The 25,974-nt window shown below is 34.3% G+C and overlaps 1 protein-coding gene across 16 annotated transcripts in view; it reads left to right on the top strand.

Annotated features, from left to right (window-relative positions):
* The window catches only part of LOC127438042 (voltage-dependent calcium channel subunit alpha-2/delta-2-like), an 89,290-nt gene extending 64,225 nt beyond the window's left edge, over positions 1-25,065 (top strand). For all 16 annotated transcript variants that reach the window (XM_051693325.1, XM_051693316.1, XM_051693319.1 and 13 more), the window contains 34 exons: positions 425-469; positions 952-1,075; positions 1,164-1,295; positions 2,876-2,933; positions 3,106-3,156; positions 3,234-3,333; positions 3,439-3,600; positions 3,677-3,787; positions 5,919-5,997; positions 6,175-6,224; positions 8,946-9,035; positions 9,159-9,224; positions 9,305-9,379; positions 9,473-9,547; positions 10,880-10,951; positions 11,360-11,431; positions 11,532-11,593; positions 11,685-11,761; positions 11,890-11,950; positions 12,046-12,143; positions 14,021-14,111; positions 14,212-14,274; positions 14,656-14,759; positions 14,847-14,945; positions 15,205-15,296; positions 15,380-15,427; positions 15,528-15,599; positions 16,750-16,902; positions 17,006-17,058; positions 17,191-17,246; positions 17,522-17,651; positions 19,236-19,345; positions 19,485-19,567; positions 21,129-25,065. In XM_051693325.1, the coding sequence (XP_051549285.1) occupies positions 425-469; positions 952-1,075; positions 1,164-1,295; positions 2,876-2,933; positions 3,106-3,156; positions 3,234-3,333; positions 3,439-3,600; positions 3,677-3,787; positions 5,919-5,997; positions 6,175-6,224; positions 8,946-9,035; positions 9,159-9,224; positions 9,305-9,379; positions 9,473-9,547; positions 10,880-10,951; positions 11,360-11,431; positions 11,532-11,593; positions 11,685-11,761; positions 11,890-11,950; positions 12,046-12,143; positions 14,021-14,111; positions 14,212-14,274; positions 14,656-14,759; positions 14,847-14,945; positions 15,205-15,296; positions 15,380-15,427; positions 15,528-15,599; positions 16,750-16,902; positions 17,006-17,058; positions 17,191-17,246; positions 17,522-17,651; positions 19,236-19,345; positions 19,485-19,567; positions 21,129-21,230 (2,916 nt within the window). In that variant the 3' untranslated portion in view covers positions 21,231-25,065. The remainder of the gene's footprint in view (positions 1-424; positions 470-951; positions 1,076-1,163; positions 1,296-2,875; positions 2,934-3,105; positions 3,157-3,233; positions 3,334-3,438; positions 3,601-3,676; positions 3,788-5,918; positions 5,998-6,174; positions 6,225-8,945; positions 9,036-9,158; positions 9,225-9,304; positions 9,380-9,472; positions 9,548-10,879; positions 10,952-11,359; positions 11,432-11,531; positions 11,594-11,684; positions 11,762-11,889; positions 11,951-12,045; positions 12,144-14,020; positions 14,112-14,211; positions 14,275-14,655; positions 14,760-14,846; positions 14,946-15,204; positions 15,297-15,379; positions 15,428-15,527; positions 15,600-16,749; positions 16,903-17,005; positions 17,059-17,190; positions 17,247-17,521; positions 17,652-19,235; positions 19,346-19,484; positions 19,568-21,128) is intronic.
* The last annotated feature ends 909 nt before the right edge of the window (positions 25,066-25,974 follow it).

The raw sequence follows: 25,974 nt of genomic DNA, 5'->3' as shown, positions 1-25,974 counted from the left end.
TTTATTAAGCAGCAGCTGTCAGCACAGATTTTTGCAGATAACCGATAGATCCAAAAAGCAACTATCGACATGATTAATTGGTAAAACTGATATATTGATCTTGCTCTATTTTTTTAGTGCAATTAAAATACAAATATATTTTATTAAGCAGCAGCTGTCAGCGCAGATTTTTGCAGATAACCAATAGCTCCAAAAGCCAACTATCGGCACAATTAAATGGTAAAACTGAGAAATTGGTCTTGCTCTAAATTTTAAGGGCAATAAAAATATATATTTTTAGCACAACTGTTAGCATAGATTTTGGTAGATAACTGATAGTTCCAAAAAGCAACTACTGTCACCTGTTAATCTGTAAAACCGATATATCGGTCTTGCTCTAGCACAGATTTTTGTATTTGTGTGTTCATGTCTGTGTTTATTTCAGGAGGAGAATATTGAATATTATAACTCTAAAGCAGAGATGGACTATGTGAGTAAATGTCTCTCTTTATTGCATGAATCGTAAAAGATGAATATTATAAATCATATAGATTTTGATCAGATTTGTTCTGCCAAACATATCATAATTATTAAAGGTTTTATATAAAAAATGGGGCCCATTTCATGGTATGAAACTAAAATATTAATTCTTTTAGTATAACTATTCTAAGAAAAATGTTTGTAAAATGAAGGAAAATTATGCTTGTGTGTTTACTGCCTTGTTTACAAAAACGTCTGAATCTGCATGAATGTTTAAAGTTTGTTTCTCACCACATATATACTGTGTTTCTCACTCATTTCATATAATATGAACATATAGTCTTGTTGAATTTTAGTGTAATTATTTCTATGCAGGTGATATCAAATTAAAGTGACAATGATATTGTTAATCAGGCTTGAGCTGAAATGATGGATTGAAATTAAATGTGTGGATATGAATATATGTGATTGTGTAATGTTTGCTCTCAACAGGATGGCGAAGACATTGATTCTCAGATGTCGCTGAAGTTGGATTTCGTTTACGACCCAAACTTCAAAAACCATGTGAATTACTCTCATACGGCAGTACAGATCCCAACGGACATCTATAAAGGAGGTGAGACACCAGACTAATGTTATTACATCAGTTATTACAGCACAATATCTGATAATTCATTAAATATCTGTCTGTCTCTCATGTGTAGCTCCAGTGATTCTGAACGAGCTGAACTGGACTCAAGCGCTAGAGAGAGTTTTTATGGAGAACAGTAGAGACGACCCGTCGCTGCTCTGGCAAGCGTTTGGGAGTGCCACAGGAGTCACGAGATATTACCCAGGTAAACCTGTTATATATTATATATTACAGTACACTGTAAAAAATTACATTAAATAATATTTCACACATTCACTACTGTATTTATCATTAAATGATAAAATATTAATACAACAACTTAACGGAACTACAAAAATCAGCTTTTATGCACATTTAAATGTACTGTTAACCACCATAGTTACACAGGTGGTGAAACAAAAGTCCAATATTTCATCAAGATTGGCCCAAAACACAAAACACCATCAGGGTAACACATGTGATGCAATAACATAAAGTATACAACTTAAAATGTAACATAAAACACCCCAATGCATGTAACTGATATAAAAAATAAGAAAAAACATAACTGTTTCAATAAAATATAATCAAATGTGATAGGTCACACAGCGACTCTTGGGAACGCCTGATTATTGATTTTTACATTAATTTTAACAATAGTTTACCGTAGGGCTGTATGATACATCGAATATCCAGGATATGATCACGATGATTTCGCTAATGATGTAAAAATTCTAATTTCACGATCCTTCAGGGCTGAATAATTCATCAAAATAACGTCAAAATGGAGATATGATCATATGTGATTATTTAACTGATAAAGGCTGTGATTAAAGACAGATAAGCATCTGTGTGTGCTTCAGAATGAACGTGCGGGGGGGGGGGCTCGTGTTTTTAGCGCAGTTCACCTGCATTGTGAAATACTGCAGGTTCAAGCATTCCCGCAATTCTAAACATTAGTAACCGCTATAAAGTTACTATACAAATCTACAAACACGGAACAGTAAAGGAGAGTTTGACAGCGGTTCACAATAGTGTTGTCAAAAGTACCGGTACTTCGGTACCAAGTCGATACTAAAATAAAAAAAGATGTAACGATACCAGTGTTTCTGCAGTACCGGTAGTACCGAGCACTGACTCAATCCGGTACCAGCACGCAGAATTAATGACACACAACAGCTTTAAAATGCTCATTTTGAGCACGTGCTCTGTGACTCCTTTTACACTGAAATGGACAATTAATCAAATTAAAATCGTGACGTGTCCTAGTGTGATTTACTAAACCACTAAAGGCTGCAATCTTAGTGTGTAAGAGATGAGTACTTTAAATGAATGGGTGAGAGAAACCCATCCACTAGAAACTTCACAGAATCTTTCGTGTTGTATCAGATGACAGAGCAGAGCACTAATCCACAGTAAACCACGCAGCACATGTAAACTATATATTTATATAACTAAATCATTTGAGCTTGAATCTCAGATTTATATCGCATTTAAAACAACAGAGTTGACCAAAGCGCTTCACAGTAATAAAGTTTATGAGTAATTTTATATCACCAATATACATAACCAAAAATTATATATATTATATATTAAATGTGGTTATAGTTATTTTTGGATAATCCAGTGAATTAAATACTGTACAAATAGAAGGTAATTCATTTCATTTGATTATTTTCTCTATTATTTGAAACACAAACTCAAACCAAAAGATACAATTATTCATAACAAATGAAACACTAAGCCATCAATGCAAAAACAGCTTCACATTATGTAACATTTAAATTTAAATCTGTCTTCTTGTAGCGGCTCCATGGAGAGCGCCAGATAAGATTGACCTTTACGATGTACGACGGAGACCCTGGTAAACAACTTCCTCTCTTTTCTCTGAACTGTTCTAGAGTGTTGATTGATTCTCTACATGCAGGAAACAGAAAATAACTTTCCAGGCTGTGATTGGTCAATCAATGCTTTGGGGGAGGGACTTAACAAAGGCTTGATCTTGATACTGAGGCCTGTGTCGCTGTTTTTCTCAGGTACATTCAAGGAGCGTCGTCACCTAAAGACATGGTCATCCTCGTAGACGTGTGAGTATCTGTTAGTTGTGTGTTGTAAATGTGTGTTTGTATGTTTTATTACAGTAATAACGTGTTTCTCCTCACAGGAGCGGCAGTGTTAGCGGTCTCACTCTGAAACTGATCAAAGCTTCAGTCACCGAGATGCTCGACACACTTTCTGACGATGATTACGTCAACGTCGCCAGGGTCAGTGCGCTACACTGCAGTCGTTGGATTATAAATAGTGAGTGTCAATATGTGTCAACATATGTCATAACTTATAATTGAAATCATCTGTTTTTTCTCCGTCAGTTTAATGAGAAGGCGGAGGCGGTGGTGCCGTGTTTTAAGCACCTGGTTCAGGCAAACGTTCGCAATAAGAAGATCTTTAAAGAGGCCGTCCAGCAGATGCAAGCCAAAGGAACCACAGATTATAAATCAGGCTTTCATTTCGCCTTCAACCAGCTGCTCAACGTGAGTCGAAACACATCTCACTCATTCTCACAGTTGTGTTTCATCCGTTATAACTGTCTGTTTCTCTCTCTCACAGAAGACGAATGTTCCTCGAGCGAACTGTAATAAAATAATCATGTTGTTTACTGACGGAGGAGAAGATCGAGCTCAGGACATCTTTGAACAGTACAACTGGCCCAATAAAACGGTCAGAACTGCAACAGCCCATAAATACACAACACATCTGCTCTGTCATCTAACACTTTTGTTAGATGGATAGATACCACTTTGCCCTTGCAGCCACCCAGAGCACCCTAGCAACTGCCTAGAAATCAGCCAGAAAACCCTCGCAACAACTTGGAAGGAGAAAGAATAGCCTAGCAGCCTGCCTAAAAACCCTGAAAAATACTTAGCAACAAGCAAAGAGCATTGAGCAAACAGCCTAGCAACATCTTGCATTCAGCTACAACACCCTAGCAACCACTCAGTACTGTTTGTCTGTCTGATTATTATACAGTGGCAAGAAAAAGTAAGTGAAGCCTTCGGAATTAGCTGGTTTTCTGCATTAATTGGTCATAAAATGTGATCTCATCTTCATCAAAGTCACAAGTATAGACAATCACAATGTGCTAAAGCTAAAAATACACAAACAATTATACTCTTTCATGTCTTTATTGAACACGTCCCATTAAACATTCACAGTGCTGTGGAAAAAGTAAGTGAACCCTTGGATTTAATAACCGGTTGGTCTTCCTTTGGCAGCAATAACCTCAACCAAACGTTTCCGATAGCTGCGGATTAGACCCGCACAACGTTAAGAAGGAATTTTGGACCATTCTTCCTTACAGAACTGCTTCAGCTCAGCCATATTCATAGGATGTGTGGTGTGAATGGCAATGTTTTTGTTGGAAAGAAGCAGCTTCCTTCATGATGTCCTGCCATGAACACCATGCCTGTTTAATGCTTTCTGTATAGTAGACTCATGAACAGAGATGTTAACCAGTTCCAATGATTCCTTCAAGTCTTAAGCTGTCACTCTAGGTTTATTTTATTACCTCATTGGTCATTTTGCAGTGTGCCCTTTGAGTCATCTTGGCTGGACGGCCACTTCTAGAGAGAGTACCTATAGTACTAAATCATCTCCATTTGTAGACAGTTTGTATAACTGTGGACAGATGAATATCTCAGCTCTTCCAGATAACTTTGAACGCCTTTCCATGGTAATGCAAAGCAACAATTCTTGATTGTAGGTCTTCTGAGATCTATTTTTTGCGAGGCATGGTCCACATCAGCAGATGCTTCTTGTGAATAGCAAACTCAAAATGTTTGAGTGCTTTTTATAAGTCAAAGTAGCTTTAACCCACACCTACAATCTCGTTTCATTAACTGGATGCCAGGTTTGCCAACTCCTGACTCAAATTAGCTTTTGTTGACCTGATTAACCTAGGGGTTCACATACTTTTTCCAACCTACACTGTGAATGTTTGAATGATGCATTCAGTATGTACAAGAACGATACACTAATTTGTGTTTTATTAGTTAAAACAGATTGTGTTTATTATTGTAACTTAGATGAAGATCAAACCAGACTTTAAGCAAATTTATACATAAATGCAGGTAATTCCAAAGGGTTCACATACTTTTTCTTGCCACTGTATATTGAATAAAGATAACTCAATATATAATAATTAAAATAATTATAAATTATATATGTCATTATATTTTTTAGATTATTTTCATATCCTTATTATGGAATTTTTATATATGGTCAAGGAGTATTATTACATGCGTACATTTCTTTGCCGCATCATTTTTGATGTAATTAATCCCACTAAATTAACACATTAATTCAACGACCTTAATTACCCTATTATTTTACTATATTGTATTATGCAATATTAAGATATTTCTGTCCTAAATTCTTCACTTTCACACATTATTTAAAGACTCTCTGATTAATTGCACGAGCCCAATAACACCAGAAAATGAGACTATATCTATATTTGCTTAAAATGTTCTTAAATGTATTGAAAATTGTGATTGGAATATAAATAAGTGCAGTTATCTCAATCATGGTTAGATCAAATAACCACGACCAGGTGATTATCTAATAATCGCAACAGGTCACATTGAGTAATCAAACAGTTGTGGAAAGTCATTAATGCTGCAAAAGGCGTGTGAACCCTGTATATGATATATAAGTGCGTATTCAGTGTCTTGTGTTCTCCGGTCTCTGGAAGTCTTTGTTCCTCATAATTATCTGTGTCTCCAGTGGAACAGCTGGTTTCCTCTGTAATTTTCTGCAGTAATTATGGGATGTGTGATGTGTCTCTCTGCAGGTCCGTGTCTTCACGTTCTCTGTTGGGCAGCACAATTATGATGTCACTCCGCTGCAGTGGATCGCATGTGCTAATAAGGGTACGACACGTGGTTCTTTAGAGCACATTCTGGTATTTTTCCTATTAAAATGTGACTATCTTTAAAATGCAAATGATAAACAAGCCCAGAGTCTGATGATCGAGCAAATTTATACAGTGATTAAATAACACAGTCATTATATGTGACATCTCACTTACTGTCTCTCTCTCTCGGCAGGATACTATTTTGAGATCCGCTCCATCTGTGCGATACGAATTAACACCCAGGTGAGTTACACAGACACACACACACGTGCACACACACCCGCACACACACACGCACACACATGCACACACACACCAATGTATGCAAGTGTGGTAGCCATACAAGAATAATAATATTTACATACAAACTAGGGCTGTGTCATACATATATTTAATATTCATGATATATTCATGACGCTTTTTGGCACTAAAATATTTATATTTTATATTTAGTAAACATCAACAGTATGTTGGTAAATATTGCTGTTTATTATAATAGATTGTTATATTGGTTCATATAAATGAAAGTTATTAAATATAATTATTTGTGTGATATATCTTTAGTTTTTTGTTTTTATGGTATTTTATTTCTTGCATAAAATATTTGGTTAAAATTAGGATTCCTCTTATAAGGAAAAAACAGATTTTAATTTATTTCAAATAAAATACCTAAATATTGCTTTAAATATCAAATAGCAAAATGCAGAAAAATATAACAATTTATTTTATTAGTGACAGTATATCATGAAGTAAATACATAAATATACCATTTTATATTGAATATCATCAAAAAACTGAAAATATCAAAATATATATTTTTGTGACAATTGTATCATAATGTAAATACATAAATATCAAGTTATATATTAAATATCATTAAAATGCGGAAAAATATCAAGATATATTTTTAGCCACAGTATATCATAAAGTAAATAAATAAATATCAAGTTATGTATTGAATATCATCAAAAAACTAAAAAATATTACAATATATATATACAGTTGAAGTCAGACGTTTACATACACTTTTTAACTCATTTTTTAATCACTCCACAGATTTCATATTAGCAAACTATAGTTTTGGCAAGTCATTTAGGACATCTACTTTGTGCATGACACGAGTAATTTTTCCAACAATTGATTACAGACAGATTGTTTCACTTTTAATTGACTATATCACAATTCCAGTGGGTCAGAAGTTTACATACACTAAGTTAACTGTGCCTTTAAGCAGCTTGGAAAATTCCAGAAAATGATGTCAAGTCTTTAGACAATTAGCTTCTGATAGGAGGTGTACTGAATTGGAGGTGTACCTGTGGATGTATTTTAAGGCCTACCTTCAAACTCAGTGCCTCTTTGCTTGACATCATGGGAAAATCAAAAGAAATCAGCCAAGACCTCTGAAAAAAAATTGTGGACCTCCACAAGTCTGACGCGTCCTTGAGAGCAATTTACAAACGCCTGAAGAGACCACATTCATCTGTACAAACAATAGTACGCAAGTTTAAACACCATGGGACCACACAGCCATCATACCGCTCAGGAAGGAGACGCACTCCGTCTCCTAGAGATGAACGTAGTTTGGTGTGAAAAGTGCAAATCAATCCCAGAACAACAGCAAAGGACCTTGTGAAGATGCTGGAGGAAACAGGTAGACAAGTATCTATATCCACAGTAAAACGAGTCCTATATCGACATAACCTGAAAGGCTGCTCAGCAAGGAAGAAGCCACTGCTCCAAAACTGCCATAAAAAAGCCAGACTACAGTTTGCAAGTGCACATGGGGACAAAGATCTTACTTTTGGAGAAATGTCCTCTGGTCTGATGAAACAAAAATTGAACTGTTTGGCCATAATGACCATCGTTATGTTTGGAGGAAAAAGAGTGAGGCTTGCAAGCTGAAGAACACCATCCCAACCGTGAAGCATGGGGGTGGCAGCATCATGTTGTGGGGGTGCTTTGCTGCAGGAGGGACTGGTGCACTTCACAAAATAGATGGCATCATGAGGAAGGAAAATTATGTGGATATATTGAAGCAACATCTCAAGACATCAGACAGGAAGTTAAAGCTCGGTCGCAAAAGGGACTTCCAAATGGACAATGACCCCAAGCATACCTTCAAAGTTGTGGTAAAATGGCTTAAGGAAAACAAAGTCAAGGTATTGGAGTGGCCATCACAAAGCCCTGACCTCAATCTGATAGAAAATTTATGGGCGGAACTGAAAAAACGTGTGCGAGCAAGGAGGCCTACAAACCTGACTGGTGTATGTAAAACTTATGACTATATATATATATAAATATATATATATATGTACCACCCCTGGAGTTCGCTAGTTTGCTAGTTCGAATCCCAGGGCGTGCTGAGTGACTCCAGCCAGGTCTCCTAAGCAACCAAATTGGCCCGGTTGCTAGGGAGGGTAGAGTCACATGGGGTAACCTCCTCGTGGTCGCTATAATGTGGTTTGTTCTCGGTGGGGCGCGTGGTGAATTGAGCGTGGTTGCCGCGGTGGATGGCGTGAAGCCTCCACATGCGCTATGTCTCCATGGCAACGCGCTCAACAAGCCACGTGATAAGATGCGCGAGTTGACTGTCTCAGACGCGGAGGCAACTGGGATTCGTCCTCCGCCACCCGGACTGAAGCGAATCACTATGCGATCACGAGGACTTAGAGTGCATTGGGAATTGGGCATTCCAAATTGGGAGAAAAAGGGGAAAAATCCCCCCCCCCCCAAAAAAAGATATATATATATATATATGTATATTTTTTGACAGTTTTATATTAAAATAAATACATAAATATGGAGTTACACTGTATATTGCATATCATCAGAACGTGAAATATGAAAATATATTTTTAGCGACAGTATATCACTCAGCTCTAATACAAACACAAATATTGGTAACTAATTAAAGGTAAAATGCTCAAATCTACTTTAAGGTTATGTTAAATGTGTGTATGACAGGAATATCTGGACGTGTTGGGTCGACCGATGGTTCTGGCGGGCAGGAGTGCTAAACAGGTTCAATGGACGAACGTCTATCAGGATGCTCTGGTGAGAGACTGTAGATCAGTTTATCTATCTATAAATACTAATCAATATTAAAAGTGTTTCTATGTTCTTTATAAAAGCTGTGTGTAAGCTGTGAGTTGAGTATGTGTTGTGTTTTAATCTCAGGGTCTTGGTCTGGTGGTGACCGGCACGATGCCTGTGTTTAATCTCACAGTCGATGGAAACTCTCAGGTAACCCATGATCAATGATAAATCATCACGTCAGACTCTACTGATGTAACAGATCAATAACATCAGCTTTGTGTGTTCAGAATCAGCTGATTCTCGGTGTGATGGGGGTTGATGTTCATCTGGACGAGCTGAAGAGACTCACACCACAATACAAGGTGAAGTCTCATTTTTACAGCAGTTTCTTCGCTCTTAACTCTTAGAAGCAGAAAACATCATCACTGTCTCTCTCTCTGTGTGTGTTTGTGTAGCTGGGAGCTAACGGATACATCTTTGCCATTGACCCAAATGGATACGTGCTGTTGCATCCAAACCTGCAGCCTCAGGTGTGTGTTTGTCTCAAGTTACAGCTGAATAATACACTCACATTCAGACAGCAGATTTAAACTGCTTTAACAGTGGAGTTGTTGATTATAATGTTGCATTCTTTCCATTTTTGGGATAATATACTATATGCAAAATATAACTTCATATTTTTTTTATTTTAATTTTGAATGAAATATGCACATGATATATATATATATATATATATATATATATATATATATATATATATATATATATATATATATACATAATGGGGGGGGGGTGCGTCAAATATACATGCAAAATATAATTAATTAAAAGAATAATATTTTCTTTCAATTTTGGGATGAAATAAACATGCAAAATATAATTTCATGTTGTTTCTTAAAATTTCAAGGTGTAATATTTATGCAAAATATAATTTATTATTTTTCATGGAATATATATGCAAAATAATATATAATATTTCTTGCAATTTTCATGTTAAATATACATGTAGTATATAATTTATACAAATTGTCATTAGAGTTTTGGGGTGAAATATATATGCAAAATATAATTTATTACTTTTCCCTTTTATCTGAGGAAGAAATATGTATGCAAAATATAATATTTTTTTTTTCTTTCAATTGTAGTGTAAAATATACATGCAAAATGTAATTTATTCATTTTTCTTTCAGTTTTGGGTTGAAATAAACATGCAGAATCTAATTTATTAGTTTTTTTTCTATTGATTTTTTGGGGGTAAAATTTGTGTTAAATGTAATTTATTATTTATTTAGGATGGAATATACATGCAATGTATAATATATATATTTTTTTCTTTACATTTTCATGTGGAATATACATGAAAAATATAATTTATAATTTTTTTCTTTAGATTTTTGGCTTGAAATATTTATGCAAAATATAATTTATTTATTTTCCCTTTCAATTTAGGAAGATTTTTGTATGCAAAATATAATATATTTTTTGTTTTGATGTTTTGGTGTAAAATATGTTTGTTTTTTCTTTCAGTTTAGGATGGAATATACATGCAATATATAATTTAATATTTTTGTCATGTGAATTATACATGCAAAATCTTACTTATTAATTTCTCTTTTGATTTCAGGGTGAAATATGCATGCAAAATAACATTTATTATTTTAACATTCAATTTAGGATGAAATATGTAAATGCAAAATATAAGTTCATATTTCTTCTTTTGATTTTGAGTCGAAATAGGACCTGTGAGATTCACCCCATACTGTTTCATGTTAATTTTACAGCAGTTTACAGCAGGTTTCATTAAATGATTGTGCCGGTCTACTGATAATTGTGAGTTTTGTTAATGGTTTTTCTCTCTGGAGGAGGAGGATCTGCCTGAACCAGTAACTCTGGACTTCCTGGATGCAGAAGTTGAAGACAGCAGCAAACAAGATGTAATAATACACACACATCAATAAGTCAAATCGCTTCACAGATCTAAATGAATTATTAATTTGCAAATCTGTTGAATCACAATCAGAAGTCACACATGACTGGAAAAGGCTTGGAAATTCTTTGTTTAAAAAGTGTGGGAATCAGTTCATAATTTAAAGTTGTGTCTCGCCTCGATTGAACTCTCTTGTTGAATTTCTGTGTTGTTCATAATACATGAATCATTGTTTGAATGTGGGCGACATCAGAACAATGACTTTATTTGTTTATCCTGTGAAATATGAAGCTTGCAGCTGTTTTCCAGGGGGGCAGACGATATAATTTGTCTTAATCTGAAATAAATAATTTATCCTAATCCAGCAGAAGCCCAGGGACGATACTTTAACATCTTAATGCTTTCTTCCTCACAGATTCGACGGCAAATGATCGATGGCAGATCGGGTGATATGACCATCAAAACTCTAATTAAATCAGTGGACGAGGTAACTGCTTTTAAAGCATCATATGAAACTGGGACATGTCTGATATGTGGGACGTGACTTTCTAAAAATGGCAGAAAATTAATCTTGCAACTTCTTGCAGCGCTACATTGATGAAGTTGTACGGATGTATGCGTGGACTCCCATTAATGACACAGACTACAGGTACGTCTTGATCTAGCCAGTCAGATCATAATGTTTGACGTACAACATGCTAACTCACATTTGTCATTTTTCTCATGTGTGCCACCTGCAGTCTGGGACTGGTACTGCCACCGTACAGTGAATATTACATCCAGGCTGATCTCAGTGATGTCATGCTACAACTGCAGTGTGAGTGTCTACAAATACACTGATGATTTCATCTCAGGTCAGAGTCTAAAGTGAACCCTGTTAGGAGAAGAACAGGTCAACACATTTAACACACATTTTCTCCTTCATTTCCTGTTCTCTCATCTCAGATTTACAGTCTCTGCTGCCAAACTCTTTTGAGTCTGCAGGTCATGTGTTTCTAGCTCCCAGGTACACACACATATGAACACAATTTTCTAAATGTTGGAGTTATAGTGTGTGTTTTAGTGTAAATATATGTGCGGTTTGTTTTTCTGTGTCTGTAGAGAATACTGCAAGCGTCTGCAGATGGCGAAGAATAACACACAGTTTCTGGCTGATTTTCTGTCTCTGATGGTGGAGATCACACCTGAATCTGAAGACTGTGAGTAACGGTCACCTGCAGACCAGAGGAAAACAATACATTAAATTACATTACAAATTACATATTACAGCACTAACTGTTAAATATTACAGCACTGATCATTAAATATTACAGAACTGATCATTATATATTACAGCACTGACCATTAAATATCAACGCTGGTTATAAAATATTTCAGCATTTAAAGTGAAATATTTTATTGATTATGAAATATTATAGCACTGATCATTAAATATTATAGCACTGATCATTAAATATTATAGCACTGATCATTACATATTACAGCACTGATCATTACATATTACAGCACTAATCATTACATATTACAGAACTGATAATTAAATATTACAGCACTGATCATTAAAAATTACAGCACTGATCATTAAATATTACAGCACTGATCATTACATATTACAGCACTGATCATGAAATATTATAGCACTGATCATTACATATTACAGCACTGATCATGAAATATTATAGCACTGATCATTACATATTACAGCACTAATCATTACATATTACAGAACTGATAATTAAATATTACAGCACTGATCATTAAAAATTACAGCACTGATCATTAAATATTACAGCACTGATCATTAAATATTACAGCACTGATCATTACATATTACAGCACTGATCATGAAATATTATAGCACTGATCATTACATATTACAGCAATGATCATTAAATATTACAGCACTGATTACAGCACTGATCATTACATATTACAGAACTGATAATTACATATTACAGAACTGATAATTAAATATTACAGCACTGATCATTAAAAATTACAGCACTGATCATTAAATATTACAGCACTGATCATTACATATTACAGAACTGATCATTACATATTACAGCACTGATCATTAAATATTACAGCACTGATCATTACATATTACAGCACTGATCATGAAATATTATAGCACTGATCATTACATATTACAGCAATGATCATTAAATATTACAGCACTGATTACAGCACTGATCATTAAATGTTACAGCACTGATCATTACATATTACAGCACTGATCATTACATATTACAGAACTGATCATTAAATATTACAGCACTGATCATTAAATGTTACAGCACTGATCATTAAATATTACAGCACTGATCATTACATATTACAGCACTGATCATTACATATTACAGCTCTGGTCATTAAATATCACAGAAATTATCATTACATATTACAGCACAGATAAATATCAATGCTGATATCAAAATATTGCAGCATTTATAGTAAATAATGTAATTTATTATGAAATATTACAGCACTGATCATTAAATATTATAGCACCGATCATTAAATATTACAGAACTGCTCATTAATAATCAATGCTGATATCAAAATATTGCAAAATTATTATGAAATATTTCAGCACTGATAACAAAATATTGCATATTCAATTTTACAGTGGCGATAAAATAACATTTGATAATTAAATATTACTGCGCAGATAATGAACATAATAAGCATTTTATTTCATCTCACCATCTGAAATGTAAGGATTTTTTTGTCTACATGAAATATTACAGCACTGATCATTAAATATTATAGCACCGATCATTAAATATTACAGAACTGCTCATTAATAATCAATGCTGATATCAAAATATTGCAAAATTATTATGAAATATTTCAGCACTGATAACAAAATATTGCATATTCAATTTTACAGTGGCGATAAAATAACATTTGATAATTAAATATTACTGCGCAGATAATGAACATAATAAGCATTTTATTTCATCTCACCATCTGAAATGTAAGGATTTTTTTGTCTACATGAAACATCTCACCTTCCATCAGTGAACTGTTACTGTGAAAACTTGTGATTTAATGTTTGTATTTGACACAGGTGATCATGGTCTGATTCATAATCTGATTCTGGACTCTGGGATCCTCTGGCAGCTCGCCACACGCATCTGGCAGAATAAAGATCTGAATACGTAGGATCAGACTGTCCGAACACAGTTTACAGAAGATGAAGAGTTTATATATTATATTATATTATGATGCGTTATACATGAATGAATATAATGTCTGCAGGTATGGATTTCTGGCACTGTTTGCGTCCACCAATGGAGGCGTCACACGCGTTTACCCCAATATGTGAGTGCAGCTCTACTGGGCAGTGTTGATGTTGTCAATTAAATTAATGTTCATTGACCGAGAGTTTTTTGACTTGACAAAAATTACACATAACAATTTCAATTAAAACATACGGTTGAAAACGTTAAAATCTTGTGTTGTTATAATTTGTTGTCAATGTTTTTAGACAAAGAAAAATGTTGAAATAATAATTCAAATATCCAATCACTTGTTCTTTTTACATGACAAAATATTGTCCAAATTTAAAGGACATTTTCTTCAAAAGATAAAAACTATGACAAAAAAAACTGCTTTGGTAATGAAGTTTTGTGGTGTTGTAATAAAGTAGATCAGTGTGTAGATCAGTGATCAGTAAATCATCAGTGTGTGTTTGTGTTTCAGGGCTGCTGAATCATGGGATGAAGACGTTGAGCCTCTGAATTCAAACTTCTATCGTCGCAGTCTGGATAATAAGGGTTACATGTTCAGAGCGCCGACACGAACTTGTGAGCCCTTGTCATATTCATAAATCAATAACAATAATGAATCAGAACAGCTTCCATTTTTTAAATGACGTTATTTTTCTCATTAAGCGATAGATGATCCGTTGATCTCTGAAAACGGAACGGTGGGAATTCTCGTCACCACCGCTGTGGAGGTCACAATAGGAGGAAAAACCATGAAACCTGCAGGTGTGTGTGTGTGTTCTTTAACTTTTCCTTCCATTTTTTTGTTTTGTTTTATAATGTGTTAAGTCTATAGATATAAAAATAATCTTCCTCTCTTTTATACATCTTTTGTTTTGATTTTTTCTTTGACTATACAGACATTATATAACTGACAAAATCACAGAGTACATTAAACACGTTCTGTCTTTCTGGTGTCTGCTTTTTGTCTCTGTCTTCTCTCTATTTCCTGCTGTTGATCTTATGTTTCTGTGTCTGTTTTCAGTTGTTGGTGTTAAACTGGATTTAGAGGCGTGGGTCGACAAGTTTAAGATCCTCGCCAGTAACGTCTCGGACAGCAGACAGTCCTCACATAAGGTAGATTCGGAGGAGGCGGAACACAAACTTTATCTACCATATTTAAGACTTTTAGATGTTTGTAACTTCCTGTTTGTGTGCAGTGTGGCCCGTCCAGATCCTGTGAGATGGACTGTGAAGTGAACAGTGACGTAAGAAAACCTGCACACATAAAACTCGACACACACAACAAACATGTTATTTAATGCATCGTTGAGTGTTGATGATGATGATGATGTGTGTTTGTTTCAGGATTTACTCTGTTATCTGATTGATGATGGTGGATTTCTGGTGATGTCCAATCAGAGAGATCACTGGAAGAAAGTAAACATTAGTTTAGAATTTTTTTGGAAAAAAAAATGTTAGTGTTGCTTATATGCCATCATGGAAAATAAACTGAACATACAATATCGCATATCATTATTTAGAGGAGGTGATTATCTTTGAAACGAGTCCACACACAAGGTAATCAGATGTATAGATCATTAGATAATCCACATGAAGCACAATGTTACATATGACCACCAGGAGATGGCGCCAAATACATGACACAGACTCAATGATGACTCAAATGGCACAGAATGAAACTCATTCTGTGAAATCTCATTACTAAAATCATGTCTGCATGCTATGCAAACCTTTAGTCATTGTTGTGTTTGTATGTGTAATTAGTTCTTATGTACAATTATTATGTTTTATTTGTTTGGAGAGGCTTTTGGACACTATGATAAATTATTTGTAATGCTATAACTTTTGATTGCTTTGTTGTATCAACACTAAATGTTTCTCAGATACAGTTGACATGATTGGGAACAAAACAAAAGCAGTTTTTCTGAGCCACCTTATTTACATCCAGAGATATATAATGTCAAATCTTTAAAAACACCTTCAGAGCTTAAAGGGTTAAAAAATAATGTGTTTTAAAAAATTAACACAATTAATTACACAATTAACTCGACGCAACCAAAGTGAAACGCACCAAAAGCGTCTGTCGGATTCATGTGCACATGCGTTCTTAAAAAAAGCCCTTGTAATAAATCTATTCCTGACAGATTGATGAAATCAACTGAAAAATGTAGTGTTTTGGACTGTAGGTCAATGATCGGCTTGTGTTCAGTAATATTGAAATAAATCGATGCTTTACTCGTCTGCCACAAAAAATGTTATGTATATTCATTGTCTGAATTATTCGATTTTTTGTATTACGGTTATAATTATTTATATATTCATTATATATTAAATAACTTTCTCGACAAATATTGAAATGCGATTAATTCAATTCATTTGATTAAATGGCGTATCATGTAATTCATTTGATTAAAAATTGTAATTGATTGACAGCCCTAATTAAAATCATGATTAATCTCAATATCATGTAGTTAAAGCATTCACATTCAGTTCCTTTTTGAGAAAATAAAACGATTAGAAGACCAGAATCAAGTGTTGAAAGTGTCTCCACATCCGTCTGTGTCAGGTGGGTCTGTTCTTCGGTGAGGTGGACCCGTATCTGATGTTCGCCCTCTATAACAATTCAATCTACGCTCGACATCAGACTTTTCAGTACCAGACTACATGTGAACCGACGGCCAGCAGCCACACAGGAGCCGCACACAGACGATTCTATGTGGTGAGAAAAACTGATACATTCAATCCAACTGTGATATTTGTAGTGGATAAAATGCAGAAATATTTAGGTTAAAGTAGTTTTCTTTCTCTATTATATATTTCAGCCTTCCATTGCTGATTTTGTCAGTCTGGCGTGGTGGACATCAGCAGCGGCGTGGTGAGGCTCCTCTCGAAACACACATTTGTCATTTGAGACATTTGTTATTTCAATGCAACATTTGCCAGATGTTCTCTCTTGAAAATGATATTTATCATTCGAACGTGTGTTAATGCAGCTGTTCTGTTTCAGGTCTGTTTTGCAGCAGATCTTGTATGGACTCATCTACAGCAGCTGGTTCACCAAAGGTCTGTGTTTCTATAAATACAAACTCTTCTACAAACACCTTAAGGATCGCAAATACTTCACTTTTTCATAAAGAATCAATTAGACTGAGAATTTGATCAAAATGAGGTACATACTTTGGCTGCCTCCTCTTTAGAACAGCCTTCGTGTTGGGAGCATGTTTATGATGCCCAAAAAAGATTTTTTTATTTTGATGATCTTGTCAGAAATTAATTGGTTTGTGCATTCAGTACCATAAGCATCAAAGCTCAGGATCTGATGTCTGTGTATTTCGTAGATGTGTTTGCAGAGAGTTTTTCTGACAGTAAAGAAAGCAGCAGCAGTTGTGTGACGGTTCACAGTCAGTTTTATTTCACCAACACCACTAACTCATTCAACGTACTACAGGACTGCGGAAACTGTTCCAGGTATGTGTGTGTGTGTGTGTGTGTGTGTGTGTTTACTTACAGTTATAGTTTAGGGACAAAAGTGTCTCCAAAAGTGGGCTAAATCTGAAAAAGTTTCAAATGAAAAGTGATTCAGAAATTAAATAATGTTTTTGTTTTTTTATTCTAAAATGGCAGACATGCTTCTTTTTAGAAATAATGGTCAAAATTATTAAATTATGTTTTTTTAATTCTAAAAATGCGACAACAAAACAATTAGGCATAAAGTAGATAGTGTTTTATTTTAAATGTGCAAATATTTTTTATTTTTAGGAATAAGGGTCAACTTTATTATACAATTAAGTAAAATCATTTTTTTCATTCAAAAAATGCTAAATAAAATAAAAGTAGGGTAAAATAAAGTAAATAAAGTTTTTTGTATTCTAAATATGCAAGAGAAAGGGTTAGAAATATTCTTCTAATTAAATAAAAATTTTTTATTCTAAAAATGCAAACATTTTCTTTTAGGAGTAAAGGCCAAAACATACTTCGCACAAGTACGCAAACGCAGACGCGATTGCTTGGCCAACGCATGGTCCCATTGTACATACAATACGTGCGGTCTTGCATTACTCTGGCGGTTACAAACCTTGGACCACAAGGGACGAAAGAGTTTTTTAGGCACAACGAAACCAGATGTGGTGGAGTCGTTATACAGGGAAGTTGCTATTTCTTGCCAAGCATTTTCAATCGCTGTTTTATTTGAATGGAGAGGGGACGAGGAGTCGTAAATATGTTGGTATAACTTAACTTGTTTGGCAAGATTCTCCTCAAATTGCTGCTCCGCCATGACAGTTGTTGACTGAAACAAAAAAAATACGCTGTAGCGCTCCTTGTAGCAACGCTAAGAATACAACGCGTACTTGCATTAGGTTATGAATTGCGCTGTGACACATTTAACAACTCGACAAGTAAAATCGAGCTTGCGTACTTACGTAGAGTATGTTTGGGCCTTATGGGTAAACATTAAATAATGTTTTTAATTCTAAAAATGAAAAAATAAAATAAAAAAAAAATAGGCAGAAATAAAGTTAAAAAAAATTTATTTTAAAAGTGCAAAAAAAAAAATCTTCTTATTTTAGGAGTAAGGCTGAATCTAAAAAAAAAAAAAAAAAAAAAAATGGCCATAAATAAAGTAAATCATTTTTTTATTGTTATTGTTACAATGCAAACATTTTCTTTTGGGAGTAAGGGTAAACATAAAGTTATGTTTTTAATGCACACATAAAAATAGCCATGAATAAAGTAAAACATGTATTTATTTATCACACATTTGCACATATACAGTGAAATTCTTCTTTTTCACATATCCCAGCTAGGCTGGGGTCAGAGTGCAGGGTCAGCCATAATACAGCACCCCTGGAGCAGATAGGGTCAAGGGCCTTGCTCAAGGGCCTAACAGTGGTATCTTGGCAGTGTTGGGGCTTGAACCCCTGCCCTTCTGATCAGTAACCCAGAGCCTTAACTGCTGAGCTACCACTGCCCCATGTATGACCTTATTTAGACAAGTGTGTGTTGTGTTATTTGTGAATATTCACATGTGTTCAATCTTTCTTTCTCTGTCAGGTTGTTTCATGCCAAGCGTATTGAGAACACAAATCTCTTGTTTGTGGTGGCCGAGACTCTGCCTTGCAGCTCCTGTGAGATTGAGAAACTACTTCCTGTCAGAACAAAGTGTATCCTTACATCCCAAAATCACTGCTCACAGAGCTACAGAGACTGCTTTCCTTCAGGTCCTTTGGGTTTCATCTGTTTTTGATTGATTGATTGACAAGACTGACAGCTCGTGGTGTTTCCTTAATGCCTTCTCCTCAGCTCAAGAAGAGAACCCATGTGAGGTGTTGAATTCTGCTCGCTACAGGAAAGGACCTGACAAATGCTTCGACTACAATGCTGAGGTAAAACGCTGTTTATCACTTTGAGTGGCATTAATGTACGTTTTGTAGTTACATTTTTATTTTGAAAAAACAACATGAATCAGAATATGCTGTCTTTAACTTTACTTGGGATGTTTATAATTAATTGATTTAAATTAATTGATTAATTGTAATATTTTAATTTAATATTAATATTATATTTTATATAATACATTCGTATTTTAATTTTTTTAATATATTTTAAAAACAGTTAACTGTTGATTAATCAAAGAAAAAAATAATTTAATGTTAAACAAATGTGTTAATTTTTTGTGAACTGAAAATGTATGAGGAAAATTCAGATACTAATTTCTTAAGTATATTTATTTAAATAGTTACTATTAATAGTAATAGTAGTATTTGAAGTATTCCATATGTATTTTTCAGTACTAAATTATGTATTTTTCAGTATTAATTAACAATAAATTGAGCGATAATTTGAATGACAATCGACTTTTACAGTTCTTTATAATTTAATTATGAATGCCTCTACTATTCATTAATGAAACAAAATATTCAGGGGGAATGTTATAATGTGTGGCTTGATTTTCTAATTGGGATTTGATTGGATTGTGAAATGTTAGTCTATGATATTATTGGTTAAACCCTTAAACTCTTTGGACCCGCCGGCGCTATATCGGGAAAAACATTTATGCTAAAAACGTTAAAGTATCCGTATAAATAAGTCAGGCATATGAGGTATCATTTGAAAGCTTAGAATCTGAACTTTTCAGAGATAACCATCTCGTCTGCATTTATGTTACTTAAAATAACAAAATAAGGCCTCAAAACATTTGCGTTGAAAATTAGCACCCCCTAGAGGTAATGGGGTAGAAATATTTCTATAAAAATAAAATCCTTCACATAGCACATAAAGTCATATATCAAATGAAAGCTCTCATTCTCAGGAATGTGACTGTATAGTTAATTTTTTTGCCTTAATACCACAGTTCGAAAGATTTACAAAAGAATCACAAAATGAAATATGATTTCTGTAAATCATCAAATACAAGCGTCTCTTTTATACGCCGATCGTTGCTGCTGTAAGCCCCAAAATAGCCAAAAACATTATATCTGCTTTTACCTCAGGGAGTTTTCTAAAAAAGAATTGCCATTGTTTAATTGTCTGTGAGTTTGCTTGTGTGAATAATCCAGTGTTATATCTTAGATGTCCGGAACAAAATATGCCATCCAGTAGGAAAAGCATGTAAAACAAATCATCAGAAAATATGTTTTTGATTATTGATGATAAAATGTTGTATCTTAGCTTTCTAATGACACCTAGATTGAGCTTGTAGTCCACTCAGAGTCCGAGATAGTCTATGAAACCACGGTGCTGGAAATTAGACTGAATGTCTATGGACGAGCACATCTGTGAGGTTTAAATGCGTTAGAGCGCCACCTACATTACAGATCTGTATATTGTGATGGAATTTGATAGAGAAAACATTTTTCTAGTGTTACTGATGTTTTTTAAGAAAATAAATAGTGCACATTGTTATTTCCTGTTTAAAGTTTTCGTTCTCCGTCTCTTTTCCCACAGGAAAACACATCAGAGTGTGGTGGCGCTCTCTCTTTGCACTGTCCAATCAGATTCCTTCTCTGGATTCAGTTAACGATGTTTTACCTCATTCTACGATCTTAATCTCAGTCTTACTGGCTCTGTGTGTCTCATCCGTGTGACGCTCCGGTTCTCTCCTGATATATTCCTGGTTTTCCTGCTCTCCGATTCATCATCAGGTGCATTCCAGCTGTGTGCCATTACAGAGCAGAGCATGATGGGAAGATCGTGTCTTAGTAACACAGACATTGTGCAGTTCCAGAACACCAAAACTGTCTTCAATCGTTTCATCGAAAAAAATCTACATTTCTGCTGCCGTAAATTGTGTTTGCTTGCCAAATCCTAAAACAGGAAAGGACCTGGTTTGTTTTAAAACACGTAAAAAACAGCAAAGATTTGATGCTTATTATCTTAATCTCGCTTCGTGTGTTTATTTTTGTCTTGCTTCACTCTGGATTTCGTGCCAAACCCAGACATTGCGTGGATGCTAAATTACTGGGGACGTGCAACTTTTGTTTTCACACGATTTTTGAAGCTTCCTTGCCAAGAGAGAATGCTGTTTCATTGCTGACTGCTTTGTTTAGTGATTTTATTTTGTTTTAGCATTTTGTAGAATGTTTCAAGGGCATATATTGTGTTTAAATATCGCTGCCTGGTTTGTTACCCAACAGTGCCTTGGCGCACTTGTCCGAATGGACCAACAATAGCACTGGATGTGTATGTGACTGACCCTGAGAGAATGCTTGAAAAAGACACGGTACTGAATGATACGATAATGAATGTTCGCTTGAAATGTCTTTGGTTTACAGTATAAGGCTGAATGACACCAAACCTGTCAAGAAATATTTCGTATTTCATCCCTAAATCAAAGAACAAAATAAGAAATCATATTTTGCAAAACAGAAATGAAGCCTGTTTTTAGGACAATAAAGATTTTTTGCATTGTGACATTATTTATGTGACAATTATAGGAATGTTCCAGGTTCAATTCAATTTAAGCTCAACTAAAAATTATTTCTACTCGCTTAAGTATTTGGGGCAAATATATAAACGTTAAAATTAGTGATGCACCAATACCACTTTTTTCTCTTCCGATTCCGATATCTGAAATCTCCGTATTGTCCGATCCAGATCCGATACCAGTGTTGTTGTTTTTTTGCATAATCAGTTTCTTTATATCTTTACATTATTGTGTGGAACTAATTGGGAATACTCTGTAATATGTAAAGAAACACAAACCTCTAACTACACTTTAGAAGAAAAACTTTATTGTTAAATAGTCTACTGGATAATGTAGCAATTCAGTTGTAAGATATCAGTTCACTTTTAGAATTTTAAATACAAACGTAATATTTCTCAGTCATGCACCTTTAACTTTAAAACCCTCAGGCTTTTATTTAGAAATTCTGAACTCTCCAGGAAGTCCTGTATGTGTCAGTTTGTTGGCAAGTTCACAGTATTTTAATTCACTCCTTATTAAAATTCTGGTAAAATGCTCCTCCAGTGCCGTTCTAAATGCATATTATAAGTGAACCGAACTATTGAGCATCTACATCTGAGATGTTGTTCGTGAGTAGCGCTCAAATATTGTGCACTGCGTGAAGGCTAAAAATAGCCACGAGTGTGCATATGTGTCAATAGAGCCGCATCATTCACTAACGCGCTGGAGCTGCGAGTGCATTTTATATATTTACATATTAAACAGCCTTTTGTGATTCACAGAACTATCGCACATCTTCAAGTGGCTTTGAATAAAATGCACAAGTCATATGAACTACTTTAACGGTGTTTTTATGGTTCTTTTATGTCATTTTTGGAGCTTAACAGTAACGAACATGACTAACACACAGTATCGGATTTGGATCGGGCTCGTCGGAGCGATACCCGATCCATCTAAAAACGTCAGTATCGGAGGCGATACCGATCCAGATATCGGATCCGTGCCATCCCTAGTTAAAATACACATCATTTCAAAAGTATAGCCACAAGACGTAAACATTATACATGTTAACATGAATTTAGTGTGATATAATATGTAATTTTCCTGCGTAACAATGTACACCAGATTACAGGATTTACTAACACTATGTCGTCATAAATACTAAATTGTATTATTGGATATAACTTTACACCGGTATGGTTAGTAAGCAATTTTATCACACTAAAATTGTGTTAACACATATCATGTTTATGTCTTGTGGCTATACTTTTGAAAAGATGTGTATTTTAATGTTTATGGAGTGGCCCCAATCACTTCCATTGTGAGTGTCTTACCGTAACTGCAACTTTTGCTTTTTTGTTATTAATTTTTTTTATAAAAAATCGTTATATTACAGTGTGTGTGTTTTTTTTTTAAGTATAATTTTATTTGTAAAAAATATCATAAGGCAAAAAAAAAAAAAAGTGATGGTTGTAATGTACGCTCCATTTTCTTTACGCAAAAATTTAATTTCATATTATTTGTATTGATTTTTAGGTGAAATATTACCTGGACATTTTTTCGCAAGATTCACTCAAGCACGTCCTTTGACGTCGAGTATTGGTTTTACTATACATGTTCTACTGATTCTGTCTATACAAAGACACTATTTGTCTAATTGTTTTATCTTTTTATGTAAATATGACTACTCCACATGGAGTTGAATTACTTCAGTGTGTTTTAATGAAATGGATTGCAAGACGATTCGCCGTACTGCTGCATGCTGGGAAAAATGAAACAAGATACGAGCGTTTATAGCTGTTTGACCAAGATGCAATGACTTTATCTGTTTATTAAGTCCATAGATGTTATCAAAATAATTTTATTTAATTATTTAATTTGATTTGAAAGATGGTATGTATATTGCTTGCGAAATGTACCAAATGTAGATTTTGAGCTTTCTTGCTTAAGTTTGATGGAAATATTTAGGATTTTATCGCAGATGTTTTGTTGCTTTTTGGTGATATAAACATTTTAAAGGTCCATTCGGAAAAAGTTACATTACCAGTTAAAAGTTTAGACACAACTACTCATTTTTTAGTATTGATATTTTTCACATTTTAATAGTTAAGTCATCAAAAACACAAATGAAACACTGAGAATTATGACCAAATAATGTTAACCAAATGAAGATTTTCCTCTTCAATTTATCCTTTGAAAAATACAATTTTACTTGTGTAAAGAAATTCATACATAGGCAAAATGTATATTTGTCTACAAAACTAATTTCAAGCATTTAAGCACAAATTGATCTAAGGGTTTTTAAACTTAGCGAAAAGCATTTGGTTGGTGTTGGTTTTTCGAAAAATGTATTGTAGGTATTTCGCTTGATAATTTGACCATGCTTCCAAATCAAACTGGACCAAGATTTTTAAAACAATGTTCTCGTTTAGTATCGAGCTCTGAATTGGACTAAAAGAGTTTCACGTGATGTGTTTTGTTGTGTATCGTAATGGCTTGAGCAATACTTTTAATTATGTCGATTACATTGAAATTCAACGAGCACACCTGCTATTGTCTTAAGAAAGAGCATGAAATCAGTATTTGAGCCACTTTCATTTGATGACTTTGGTTTAAGCTTGTCTTTGAATATTGGCTTAATGTTTGTATATTATGAGCTATGAGCATTTTAAAAGTATTATTTTATGCGATTAAGAGTATTTATACTATTGTCTGTATGTAAACAGCTCTGTGTTACACTGAATTTTAATGATGTGTAGGAATGTTTTAATTATTTTTCGTTTTTCATTCTGTTGTTCTGCGGATGTTTTGTTAACAATGTGAAAGGGGTTTTCCTCCTTTCGACAGTCTTCCATATCACGCCATTTTGTACAGATGGCACAGATCTATCAAGAAAGCCTAACTTTGTATCATACTGTGTCATTCACTTCTGGAAAATGTTTATAAGAGAATTGGTGAGATAAAGACATTCATATTTTACGTCAACTTGGTGTGGCTTTTTTTTTGGAATTCACAAAACGAGATGTTCAGCAGTCCCAGTCACCATTCACTTTCCAGTCCCTCCAGGATTTTGCGATCTTGCGATCACAAGAATTCTTGCAAATTCAACCAATCTCAGCATTATTTGCAGCAGCTTGCAATTTTTTTAAATTTCTGAAAATTGTCCACAAAAAAACATAAATCTGAGGGAATCGCATCGCTTTCCTTCATGTTTGACAGTGGCAAAATACATGTTTGAAAAGCTTTACACAGTTGCAACATATCCAAATGCACAGCTGCCATTGTATCATCTCCATAGTAACAGTGTAAGCGTCTCCGTCTCGCATCCTTCACATTGTACGTTCACTATCAAAATCCTTGTCTAAACTTTTATGGGACTGCAGACAGCACACATACATCACAACTAGCATTTAATCTTCACCCTGAGTGCTGCGTTTATACAAAGAATCCCTAACATTCACTTAAAAACCCCATTAGTTGTGTAGTAAAATGTGATTTGAATTTGAAGTGCTTAATAGAGTAGACTACAAATCTGAAAATTGCAATATTCTTATAGGCTGATAATAAATGTTCATAAATGTTTTTTTACTAAAATAAAAAAGGTCACATATATACATATATGCAACGTATATTTCAAAATATGACAAAAATTGCCATTTTCATTAAAAAAAATGTTCCCGAAACATTTGTGGAATTTAAATTTGTACATAAATGCTCAAATATATAAACTCTAATTGTATTTGTTTGTGTATGTATATCAGATTTCAATATTTGACGATGTAATAATTGCAACAGGCCCAATTATTGAATCCTCATTTGTGTTTTTAGTTGACAGAGTTATTGCACGTCTATTTTAAACTTAGGTTTTCTTGCATTGTCTGAGACAGA

The sequence above is a fragment of the Myxocyprinus asiaticus genome, chromosome 49 (genome assembly GCF_019703515.2).
Source record: "Myxocyprinus asiaticus isolate MX2 ecotype Aquarium Trade chromosome 49, UBuf_Myxa_2, whole genome shotgun sequence".
Classification (NCBI taxonomy): Eukaryota; Metazoa; Chordata; class Actinopteri; order Cypriniformes; family Catostomidae; genus Myxocyprinus; species Myxocyprinus asiaticus.
The sequence above is the reverse complement of the archived record's forward strand: the minus strand, read 5'-3'. Positions and strand labels throughout refer to the sequence as shown.